General features: G+C 38.8%; 2 protein-coding genes across 2 annotated transcripts in view; one reads left to right on the top strand and one right to left on the bottom strand.

Moving 5' to 3' along the window:
- The window catches only part of Ost48 (dolichyl-diphosphooligosaccharide--protein glycosyltransferase non-catalytic subunit Ost48), a 35,725-nt gene extending 32,738 nt beyond the window's left edge, over window positions 1–2,987 (bottom strand). Inside the window, exon 1 of the mRNA XM_067785674.1 lies at window positions 2,773–2,987. Coding sequence (XP_067641775.1) covers window positions 2,773–2,920 — 148 coding nt within the window. The 5' untranslated portion in view covers window positions 2,921–2,987. The remainder of the gene's footprint in view (window positions 1–2,772) is intronic.
- Window positions 2,988–6,128: 3,141 nt separating this feature from the next.
- On the top strand, window positions 6,129–11,517 carry Sf3b1 (splicing factor 3b subunit 1). The gene is made up of 5 exons (XM_067785673.1): window positions 6,129–6,428; window positions 6,636–7,034; window positions 7,109–7,188; window positions 7,255–7,443; window positions 8,104–11,517. Exons 1-5 carry the CDS (start codon window positions 6,401–6,403, stop codon window positions 11,386–11,388), a joined length of 3,981 nt encoding a protein of 1,326 aa, XP_067641774.1. The 5' UTR covers window positions 6,129–6,400; the 3' UTR covers window positions 11,389–11,517.
- The last annotated feature ends 751 nt before the right edge of the window (window positions 11,518–12,268 follow it).

Below are 12,268 nucleotides of genomic sequence, written 5' to 3'. Positions count from 1 at the left end.
AATTTCCTCCACCTGCTTGCTTAGGCCGAGTATGTGTCGGTATGTTCGGATTCTGATTCTGCAGAAGTCGCAGTGTATCCTCCGACTTCATCACGCCCATATACCTTAACTTTTGGTACCGTGGGGATTTGCGCTTTATCCACCACCTCAAACCGCGCGTTCATGCCTTGGCTTTGGAACCACTTCCTCCAGCCACCGCAAGCTCGCGATGTTGTCGCACGCTATCATCTTCACACCATTATACCATCCCCCCGAATCAAAGCTTGGAAGGGCTTACTTGGTTGGTCCCGCATCATTTTAAGCATTAAGCTAATAAGCTCCCTTTCCACAGATCTCCACCTTTCAGTGGCCATTTGTCCGAAAGGACTGCTACGATCAACCAGCGCCACAGTCAGTGACTGCTTTGCCACATCACTCATCTTCTCGGGAAAAGCCGGAGTTTTGTTATCTCCCCTTGGCACCTCCGAGAAAGCCGGAGTCTTAGCGTTAACTCCCTTTAGCATCTCCGAGAAAGCCGGAGTCTTAGCGTTATCTCCCTTTGGCTTATCTCCTACTTCCGTAGTTGGAACTTCCCTCTGACTCGCAGCTTTCGAGGTAGTTGCTACCTCGCTATTGGGGCCCATCTGTTTTACAGCTTTGGGCCTACTTGTCTTGTCTATGCGACTGCCGTGCCTTGCGGCTCTAGGATTGGGTCGTTTCTGCCTCTTGAAAACAGGCTTGTCGTCTTCCGCCGAACGCTGCCTCTTCATTCTGCCATTCGACGCTTCTTCCTCCTCGTACCGGTTGCAGACCGATGGTTTCTCGCAGCAAACCTTTCGAACTGCCTTCTACCTACTTCTACCGCCTCATGGGCCCATTACAAGCGATCAATCTCCACTTCCATTGGGTCGACCACTGCTCCCAAGCGTTGTACAACTCTTAGTGCTGCACGGTACTGCGAGAGAGCTCCATTACTTCCTATGATCTACCCTTCTCCACTCTTCTACTCCGTTTTCATTTGTGTGCTTCTCCAACACGGAGTTCATTGAATCAGCACTACTCTCGCTCCCCGAGTCCGACGCATCGATTAATTCGTATTTGTCGTCCTTGGATTGCGACTCAGTCCTCTTTACATCGTCCTTATTGCATTCAGGTAATGAGTCGTTCATCTTTGTCGTACGACCACCTGTCCGACAAGAGGGGCTCAGCTGTCCAGTATTATATACGGGGAAAGAACCGTCTGCCACAGCAGCACCCGTTACTGTGGTAAGGCCATAATTACTTCCCGAGGTGGCCCGGTATCGGGAAGGCTCCGTTCGAATACACCCGAATTTATCCCCTGGCTGCAAATCGTCCAATAGGCACGGTCCGCATAACACCCTGGATTAGGGGGTTGGCAGTTTTTGGTCACCGACATCCCGCCGCCCTCCTATGAGGCGAAACGGCATAGATGTCAGTCCTAAACAGCTCCGCCTCATAGTCGGGCGCTATGGAGTTCGGCTAAGCCCTCACACCAACGACAAGGTGCCTACCCTAGTGAGGACACAACTGCTTAAACACGTCCAAAAATTATTTCTGTCAAAAGATATTTCCACAAAACCGAAAAATTACACTGGACCGCTCGGAAATGGGGGAGGGGGGTGGAATCGAAAGTGTTTTTGGACAGAAAACGGTTCTGCATCAGTTTTGCAAATTTTTTAATAGAATGTGGTGGGGAAATTAGTATGGGTTTTTTTTTTATGAAAATGATGTAATATTGTTTAATCATAGACTGAATAAATTATACATACATACATACATACAAAAACAACAACAAGTAAATTTTCCACGTTTCGTTTTTTATAGAATTGCACCAGGCTCACCTTGGTCTGGAGTTACTATAAATAAAAAAAGGGGTGGAGCCCTTCTTGCAAAAATAAATAATTGTTTCTTTGTGCAAAAACTGGAGTCCCCCGCAAGGTAACAAATTTAGTTTGGCATCAAGGAGGATCCCTTTACCATCTCCGATTCATATTTATTTTGAAAGCGTTGTGCACGTACAATTTTACCAATGTTTTTAATTCCGCTTTGGATTCGTGTTCCTGGCCTTGGACAAGTTTTAGCAGTTGTGAGGTAAAAAACTAGCGTAGCAGTAATAGGTTAAGAAAACCAATCAATAGCTGACGGTTTCAAGGCTGTCCCCGGCAAGGGTGAGCTCTGTTGTTGTAGCGCCAAGGACACTCCCCGAAGACCTTGGGGAGTGTTATCGATGTTGATGGTCCTTTGCCGGATGCAGATCCGGTACGTTCCGGTACCAAGCCCGAACATCACGAGAACTATTTGTTATGAACGCATGCGACCTTCTAGGCCATTAGGAGTTTGGGGTCGCCAAAGCCTCAGCTGTTAATGAAATAGGATTCGCCACGGATAGGTGAGGTTGACAATTGGGTTGGGATAAGCTATATATTGCGCTAGCAACCTGAAAGGGTTGCGCTACACAACCCCTTGAATCTATTTGGTATTTTAGTCGCCTCTTACGACAGACAGGCTGAGCTCTCTTCTTTAAGGCTATTTTAAACTGTCTAAAGCGTGAGCTGCGCTTTAACTGGTACACATATCCGCACATGTAAGCATAAAACGTGTAGGTCCCGTTTCGCCCATTTGTACGAAAATTTAAAAAGTAGTACAACGTTCCTTGCAAGAAAAGCTCGGTCTAAATCTCCTCAAAGGTATATCACGCTCCCTGCGTTCTACCACGTCACTTTAATAGACAGCACACATTCATAATCTATGTATCAAGACAGGTGTACTTACCTTGTAAAGATTTAAAGAAGATGGAATGTGTTTCGCGTTTAGCTAAATTATCTAATAAAACCAAAGTATTAGCATCGGTTTCTAAAACGGCAATTGTTGAATGTGCCACAATAATTATAAATATAATAAATTTCCAAAAACTCTTCATGATTGCTGCAACCGGAAAATTTTGTGAACGTCAAGAAAAAAGGGTGTTCCTCAAATAATTCAACTTTGCCGGCTTCACCAATTTTTTCCCAATAAACAACACATTTTACAAGTTATGGAACAGCCGTTCAACCATAATAGGCCAGACACATATAAATTACGGTGCAGTGTCGAGCGCTGATGGGTGCGTCACAGGAAAGTTTTCATGTCGTTGTTGTTGTTGTAGCAGTGCTTCGCCCCATCCAATAGGTGCGACCTATCATGTACATGACTTTTGATGCAGAAGCGGATGACAATCGCGCGTTTGTAAATATAAGCAAAACTTCAGACTTGCAGTTGAAAGTTATATAAGCTTGCCGATTCACATAAAAAAATTAAGCGAAGCACGTGCTACGCCGCAAAATATTCTTTGTATGATTTCTAATGAATTACTGTTGCCGAAGCTAATGCTGGCTGGCAACGGCGCAAAAAATGCTGCTGGTAACCATAGCAATGGGTGGTTGTCTGCGTATCGGGTGATTGTCGCTTGCCCGGCCACCCCACAAGCAGAAAGCATTAAGGGCAATTTGTATTGAAAATTCGTAGCGTGCAGACGTAAACATGTCATCGGACGACGATTTTTTATTGCTTGTAAATTTTGCGAATTTTCATAAACACTTTTGAACTTTTTTCTAAGAATTTTCTAGTAGGCAGTTTTGTACCTTATTCAATTTTAATATAATCACCCCTATTCTGCATTTCGACTTGGATTGGAATTTTTTCGATTTGGTATTCTGTGTTCCAATCTCTTTCGATCCAACTTCGAATCGTTCGATTTTGCGTATTCTGCATTTCGATCGTAGTTCCGTTTTTCTAAGTTGCAAATTAGTTGGCGGAAAAATTTTTTCTTTTTATTTTTTTTATTAATTTATAACAGAATTTTAAGAAAAATGTAAGTAAAACTTGTTAAGAAACGTAGAACGCTTGATGATGATCGTTTTTTATATGTTTCCAGGTCAAAAACAACATGTCGATGTCGAAGTCCTTGGACGTATTTGCCCCGCAAAAGTATCTAACACATACTTGAAACATCCTTATTAAGTCGAAAGTTTTTTTTGAACCTAAATAAGAAAATAAGTCATTAAACTTTACCATTTTAAGTTCAATTTCTTACAATTACGCAAATCTCGCAATATTTGAATTTCCATTCTCGCCTGGACATTTTCGTATGCGTTGCTTTCCAACTCCACAAATAATGCCGCGGCTATTGATTCGATTATAATAGACAGCTATAATTTGTGTCTGTTCGTTGGGTCCAATTCTATGCCAAAGCAAGCTGCCGGAGTAGAGGAAGGTGAAGCGAAAACGTAAACAATGCTTGCGGAAAGAACAAATAAATCTTTGTAAAGTATTTTAGGCCAGTGCAATGAAATAGCATCCATAAAATTCAGAAAAAGTCAACTATATTCATGCAGGGATCCGTTTTAAAAAACTTGGTGGCCACGGCAGGGAATTGGCCAAAAAAACGACAAAAACACACATACAATTATGAAAGCACTTCACTCAAAAAATATAACACTGCGGAAATATATTCTATCGCTTTTTTTGTACAAAATGGCGTGGATAATAAAATATAAACGTTTTTCAGTGTTTTTTACAAATTTTCTTTAATTTATTTTGTTCCAATATTCATACATTCCGTACAAACAGCTGATTTTGAAAAATCGTTTGCTTTTCCTCTTCTCGTTACGATTCCGTCGTAATGCAGAATACCCAACTTCGATTAAAGCGGAGCGTAGAACGGGAACGTAATCGAAATGCAGAATAGGGGTGAATAAGATTCTAATCTTAAGCCACTAAGAGAATTACTTGATTTTTGGCAATTTTTTTCCATTCGACCTTTGCATTCGTAGGTTTCAAGAAACCGCAACGAAAAATATTTTCCTTCCGCGAACTTGCTCACTTCACGTTCTCACTAAACTAACACGCTAATGGATGTCAATCACCTTGGCCACGATTAAATAGACCAGCTGTCAAGCGAAAAATTTAAAAATTTTGATTTTCATCAACGCGAAGCCGACAACAAGTACGTATGAGCACGACTACCGCCGGTCGCCCGTTGCTATGGTTTCCAGCAGCATTTTTTGACCGTTGCTAGCCAGCATAAAACACGAATTTGCTGTCGACCCAACTTTTCTTGACTCCTGTTAGAAAATTGCCGTCTTTCAGTGAGTTTTACAGCTCCGGCTCACGCTCAATTCTCACGGGAATGCTCTGGATTATTGAGAGACTTGAGAAGCAGATGTCGTGAAATTTAGGCACACGTGAAATGTGATAGGCAGAGGTCGCCGCTGTTTTTCATTTAACTCATACGGCGAAAGGCTAAGCAGCGACATCTATTTTTGAAAAAGTAGGTATATTAAAGGCCACGTTGCCAACCTAAAAAGGAGTAATTAACAAATAATCTGGCTCACAAACTGAACCAGACTTCTATCTGAATTTATCTGGCTCAAATCGTTATCCGTGTTTTTTAACACGCGTATATTCGTTTACGCTTAAACTTTATATTGACTGCTAAGCGACAAACTATAAATACAACTCTGAAATTGCTGCGCATAAATATTGTCCTACTAAATTTCAATACGCATTATACTCAGATGTAACTGAAATATGTGTCTTTGTTTCACCCTCTACACTAATTCTACGTATTCTATGTGTGTCCACAATTCATCGCAACTGATTCAGCTATATGTTATACCCTATGGCCATCAGAGCGTTGCGTCTCCGCTCCACCCTGTTGCTGTAGCTAGTTGTTTAACCACAGCCGCTAGATGGGTCTCCTAAGCATTACCTAAGCGAGGATAGGCGTTTTTTTACACGCGCAAACGAAACGTATACGCGCGTGTTAAAAAACACGGCTATTGTTGTTGCATTTACATGCAAAATTATCTGGCTCAAGATTTTGCCACCGGATGATAGCTAATATTACCCAAAAAAATTATGTTGGGGCATTAAAAATGCCGAAACTCCAGACAGTGAATACCCCTATTGGTGTCGACTAATCGGCGACTTCTATCTCCGCAAAGAATGACATTGTACCATGGAATGACAGCAGCGTTGTTATCGATTTATTTCTGTTTGCCATCTCCCTAATTAATTAATCGCTTTATCTTCATCTCCGTTCTATATTTCTACATCATAGTGTACAAGTACAAGTGTGTTGACTTATCTGTCAAGCATTCTGACAGGCACTCGCTGGATTCGGAATGACAGCGAATTCAAAATGGATACCATTACCGAATGCTCCGAATGATTGAAAAATTGAAAAAGTCCATACGATTGGTAGTCAAAAATGTTGTCGTTGAGACCAAAAATGCGACTCTAGACCTGAGATTTCCATCAGGTGAGCGAGGCTGTTTGTAGTTTTGACGTTTATCGCTTAGTGAACACACTTGGTATAGGTACACTATGTTCTACATTACGATTAATTGACGTTGGGAAAATGGAAAACATACCGCGTACTAAGGAGGGTAAGTTAATTTTATAAAAAATATTAAGAGACAGATAGTTAAAGTGTATTTATTACATATATGCTAGAATAACTTGTATCTAGTATATGCAATAGCAGGAGCTCCGTGTGGTCATTTCATTCGCCATATTGATTTGGCTCGACCTGCCTATTTGTACATATTTACGTAAATAATTGGTGGTATTGAGTTCATATTATTATTTTCCAGATATTGAGGCACAAATTGCAGACATTCAAACTAAAAGAAAGGAAATACAAAAAAGTGCAGGAACTGGTGTCGGATTACTAGATAGTGGTGGATTCTTTGACACAGAATTTTATGATGAATCAGGTGGCAAAGGTAAAAGTCGTTATGAAGGTTACAACACCTCAATTGCGGCTAACGATGAAATGGATGAGGACGAAGATGAAGGGTTTCCTGTGCCTCAGAAACGTACAACCTATACAGCGCCTACATCCGTATTAAAAGATGTAACCCAGAGTAAAGAAGATGTGGATCCAATGGCAGATAGACGTCGTCCCACTATAGCGGATCGGGAAGATGAATATAGACAGAAGAGACGTCGCATTATAATATCACCTGAACGCGCTGATCCCTTTGCTGATGGTATGTACACAATTGCGAATGCCGTCGATAAAAAAAAAAATAATTTATATACATAATGTATTACGTTTACACAGGTGGTAAAACTCCTGATATTGGATCAAGAACATATCCTGATATAATGCGTGAGCAGATGCTTAAAGGAGAGGAAAATGAGGTTATTTATAAATAGCTATAATAACGAAAGATTTTGTAATTAAATATAATTTATATACCTATGCAGATACGCAGAAAAATACAGGAAAAATCAAAAGATGGAACTTTGGTCAAATCATCAAATGGAGAGATACCAAAGGAAACAACAACACGTAAACGTGGACGTTGGGATCAAACTGTAAGCGAAAGCTTCGTACCAGCTAAAGCCACAGCAGTCACAACCCCCAACAGTGCGGCGACACCCACTTGGGAAGATGTAAGCAAACAATATTTGTAATATAGTACCACGCTTTGCGTTTTCATTTCGTCGTGTAACGTTGTGCTGAAATTCTTTAAAGCTCAACCACATGAATAATTGGGACTTCTCACATTTGGTTGAGTAAATATTCAGACAGCAAGGAATTTCACAACATTGCGTTTACATAATTACACCATAATTATACCTAACTCGACCATAATGATCTTAAATTAAATTTACCCCAAACAAATCTTATGGGGAAAAAATTAATAACCTTTTAACTAAATTCAACTTGGAAATAACATGGCAAATAGAAATTCATAATCTCTGCCATATTTTTATTCTTTTTAAAAGAACAATTACAAAAACACAAAAATTAATTTACTTAATACCAAATCGCAAACTGCTACACATGGTTCTCGCCTCTATATGGTTTTACCATTGTGTACTAGTGTTGCCGAAATTGCATATATATTTTGGAAAGTTAATCCAGAAATTAATCGTTTTATGCATTGGACCATAACCTGGAACTGGGACTTTGAAAGATAAGAAGGTTCCCCTCCACGCAATCAAATGTCAAAAAAAAAAAAAAAATATATGTATATATATAGAGATGTATATAGTACCATATAAACAAAACGAAAAACTTACTTTTTTTTACAAAAATTATCATTTCAGAAAACTCCAGGCGACCACAGATGGGACGAAACTCCTGGTCATAAAGGTAGCGAAACTCCTGGTGCTACACCTGGTCTGAGCACACGTATTTGGGATGCAACACCAGCACATCCAATGACACCCAGCCATGACACTCCCGGCCATGAAAAGTCAGCAAGACGTAACCGCTGGGATGAAACTCCAAAAACTGAACGTGAAACTCCTGGACATAGTGGCTGGGCTGAAACGCCTAAACCCGATCGTGGTACAAGCGATAACGTAGTCGCTGAATCTACGCCAGGTGCTTCGAAACGACGATCACGCTGGGATGAAACACCTTCAAATGCAACACCATCAATGACACCTTCGTCTGCTATGACGCCTAATTTAACACCAAATATGACACCACACGCTACACCAGGTCACATAACACCATTATTAACACCCGGGGCCACAACACCTATCGGTGTTAAAGCAATGGCTATGGCCACACCATCTCCGGGAGCTTTAGCTGCTATGACACCAGAACAACTACAAGCATATCGTTGGGAAAAAGAAATTGATGAACGTAATCGACCATTAACAGATGAAGAACTTGATCAAATGTTCCCACCAGGTTATAAAATATTACCACCGCCTGTGGGTTATGTACCATTACGTACACCAGGACGGAAATTAATGGCAACGCCAACACCAATCGCGGGTACACCAGCTGGATTCTTCATACAAGTCGAAGATAAAAATGCCAAATTTATGGATAATCAACCGAAAGGACAAAATCTACCTTTTATGAAACCGGAAGATGCACAATACTTTGACAAACTATTAGTAGACGTAGATGAAGATAGCCTTTCGCCAGAAGAGGCAAAAGAACGAAAAATAATGAAATTACTTTTGACTATCAAAAATGGTTCACCACCAATGCGTAAATCCTCACTACGTCAAATAACTGATAAGGCACGTGAACTTGGTGCTGGTCCACTATTTAATCAAATACTTCCTTTACTTATGTCTCCAACATTAGAAGATCAAGAACGTCATTTACTCGTAAAAGTAATTGATCGTGTCTTATATAAATTAGATGATTTAGTACGGCCTTATGTGCATAAAATTCTTGTCGTGATTGAACCGTTACTTATAGATGAAGACTATTATGCACGTGTCGAAGGACGAGAAATTATATCAAATCTTGCCAAAGCTGCTGGCTTAGCCACTATGATTTCTACAATGCGTCCAGATATTGATAATATAGATGAATATGTACGTAATACAACAGCGCGTGCATTTGCTGTTGTTGCATCAGCATTGGGTATACCATCGTTATTACCTTTTCTTAAAGCTGTATGCAAATCAAAAAAATCATGGCAAGCACGACATACTGGCATAAAAATCGTGCAACAAATTGCCATATTAATGGGATGTGCAATCTTACCACATTTAAAAGCTTTAGTAGAAATCATTGAACATGGTCTTGTAGATGAACAACAAAAAGTGCGCACTATTACAGCTTTGGCAATTGCTGCCTTAGCTGAAGCAGCTACACCATATGGTATTGAATCATTCGATTCTGTATTGAAACCACTTTGGAAAGGTATACGCACACATCGTGGCAAAGGTTTGGCTGCATTTTTAAAGGCTATTGGTTATTTAATTCCATTAATGGATGCCGAATATGCAAATTATTATACCCGTGAAGTAATGTTGATTTTAATACGCGAGTTTCAATCGCCCGATGAAGAAATGAAAAAAATCGTTTTAAAAGTAGTAAAGCAATGTTGTGCCACAGATGGTGTTGAAGCGCAATATATAAAAGAAGAAATTTTACCACATTTCTTCAAGTTTTTCTGGAATCATCGTATGGCATTAGATCGACGAAATTATCGTCAATTGGTGGATACAACAGTTGAAATAGCCAATAAAGTGGGTGCATCTGAAATTATCAATCGTGTTGTAGATGATTTGAAAGATGAAAATGAACAATATCGTAAGATGGTAATGGAAACTATTGAAAAGATAATGGGTAATTTGGGTGCAGCAGATATTGATTCACGTTTAGAAGAGCAACTTATTGATGGTATATTGTATGCTTTCCAAGAGCAAACTACCGAAGACGTGGTGATGTTAAATGGTTTTGGTACAATTGTTAATCAATTAGGTAAACGTGTTAAACCTTATTTGCCACAAATTTGCGGTACAATTTTATGGCGTCTTAATAATAAATCCGCTAAAGTACGCCAACAAGCTGCCGATTTAATATCAAGGATTGCTATAGTAATGAAAACGTGTCAAGAAGAAAAATTGATGGGACATTTAGGTGTTGTGCTATACGAATATTTGGGTGAGGAATATCCAGAGGTGTTGGGAAGCATTTTAGGCGCTCTCAAAGCTATAGTTAATGTTATAGGTATGACTAAAATGACACCACCAATCAAGGATTTGCTACCGCGTTTAACACCAATTCTAAAAAATCGTCATGAAAAGGTACAAGAGAATTGTATTGATTTAGTTGGTAGAATTGCAGATCGTGGACCAGAATATGTATCAGCACGTGAATGGATGCGTATATGTTTTGAATTACTTGAGCTACTTAAAGCACATAAAAAGGCTATAAGACGTGCTACCGTCAACACATTTGGTTATATAGCAAAAGCGATTGGTCCACACGATGTCCTCGCAACTTTGTTGAATAATTTAAAAGTACAAGAGCGTCAAAATCGTGTATGCACTACAGTTGCTATAGCTATCGTTGCAGAAACTTGTCGTCCGTTTACTGTTTTACCAGCATTAATGAATGAATATCGTGTACCCGAATTGAATGTTCAAAATGGTGTACTTAAATCACTTTCATTTCTTTTCGAATATATTGGTGAAATGGGTAAAGATTATATTTATGCTGTTTGCCCGCTATTGGAAGATGCATTAATGGATCGCGATTTAGTGCATAGACAAACTGCATGCGCTGCTATTAAACATATGTCACTTGGTGTATACGGTTTTGGCTGTGAAGATGCATTAATACATTTACTTAATTATGTATGGCCGAACATATTTGAGACATCACCACATCTTGTACAAGCATTTATGGATTCTGTTGACGGTTTACGTGTTTCATTGGGACCTATTAAAATATTGCAATATACCTTACAGGGTCTTTTTCATCCAGCACGCAAAGTGCGTGATGTATATTGGAAAATTTATAATTCACTTTATATAGGTGGGCAGGATGCATTGATTGCTGGCTATCCAAGAATCACTAATGATCCAAAAAATCAATATGAACGTTATGAATTGGACTATACACTGTAGAAAAAACAAAACATCAATAAGCATGGACAAACAATATTTTTAAAACTATCCTTATAATAATCTAGATGTATGATTTTTTTTTTTAGATTTAAAAATATTCACAAAAAATACATAATACATTGATCAAAATCCAAACATCTTTTAATTCTGTTTTTTTTTTTTTTTGGGTTTGGTTGAATGGCACGGACGCTAGTCCATAACGCCAGGTTGTATGTCGGATGGTTCTTTTTTCAGATTGTTGTATATGTAATTTTAGCTCCACTAATACACAATGGTACTACCAAGGTGGTAAGAACCATGTGTAGCAGCTTGCAATTTGGTATTAATTATTGTATTTGTTCGTATTTTCAATTGGGGTTGGTTTTTACTTGGCACCACGCCATGTTATATTCAATTTGTCTTATTTATTTCAATTTGACTTTTATCCAATTGGGGTAATTATTTTTCAGTTTGTAAAAGTATTTACGTCGTCTCAGGTATATATTTTAAAGAATTTATATTCATTCTAGTTATGTATGTATGTATGTATGTATGTATGTATTTATTTGAAAATTTGTTCCTAGCACAACAATTTTGACAAATTATTTAACTGTGCTAGTCATGAATAGCATGAGCTATAAAAATTGAACATTTATAATAATAAATTAGATTAATCAAATTAAATTAAATATAGCGGACAATAGTGAAATATTTATGTATGTAAATGTAAATCTTAAAACTAAAGAAAAGTAGTTAATAAATATTAAAAGACAGCAGTAGTGATGATAACCTTTGGCTGGTTATAGATTGAATAGTATTTAACAAACAAAGAAAGAAGACACAGAGAAAGGAAAAGGACTTAGAAATGAACATTTTAACAACAACAATTTGAGATCCAGTT

The sequence above is a fragment of the Eurosta solidaginis genome, chromosome 4 (assembly GCF_040869045.1).
Source record: "Eurosta solidaginis isolate ZX-2024a chromosome 4, ASM4086904v1, whole genome shotgun sequence".
NCBI classification, from domain to species: domain Eukaryota; kingdom Metazoa; phylum Arthropoda; class Insecta; order Diptera; family Tephritidae; genus Eurosta; species Eurosta solidaginis.
This window is presented reverse-complemented; position numbering and strand designations above follow the sequence as displayed.

What these genes read in the sequence shown, in the direction of transcription:
- Sf3b1 (XM_067785673.1), top strand. Translation starts at nt 6,401, where the DNA reads ATGGAAAACATACCGCGTACTAAGGAGG. An exon ending in CATACCGCGTACTAAGGAGG is followed by an intron (nt 6,429 to 6,635) that starts GTAAGTTAATTT and finishes ATTATTTTCCAG; the next exon opens with ATATTGAGGCACAAATTGCA. An exon ending in TTAAAGGAGAGGAAAATGAG is followed by an intron (nt 7,189 to 7,254) that starts GTTATTTATAAA and finishes ATACCTATGCAG; the next exon opens with ATACGCAGAAAAATACAGGA.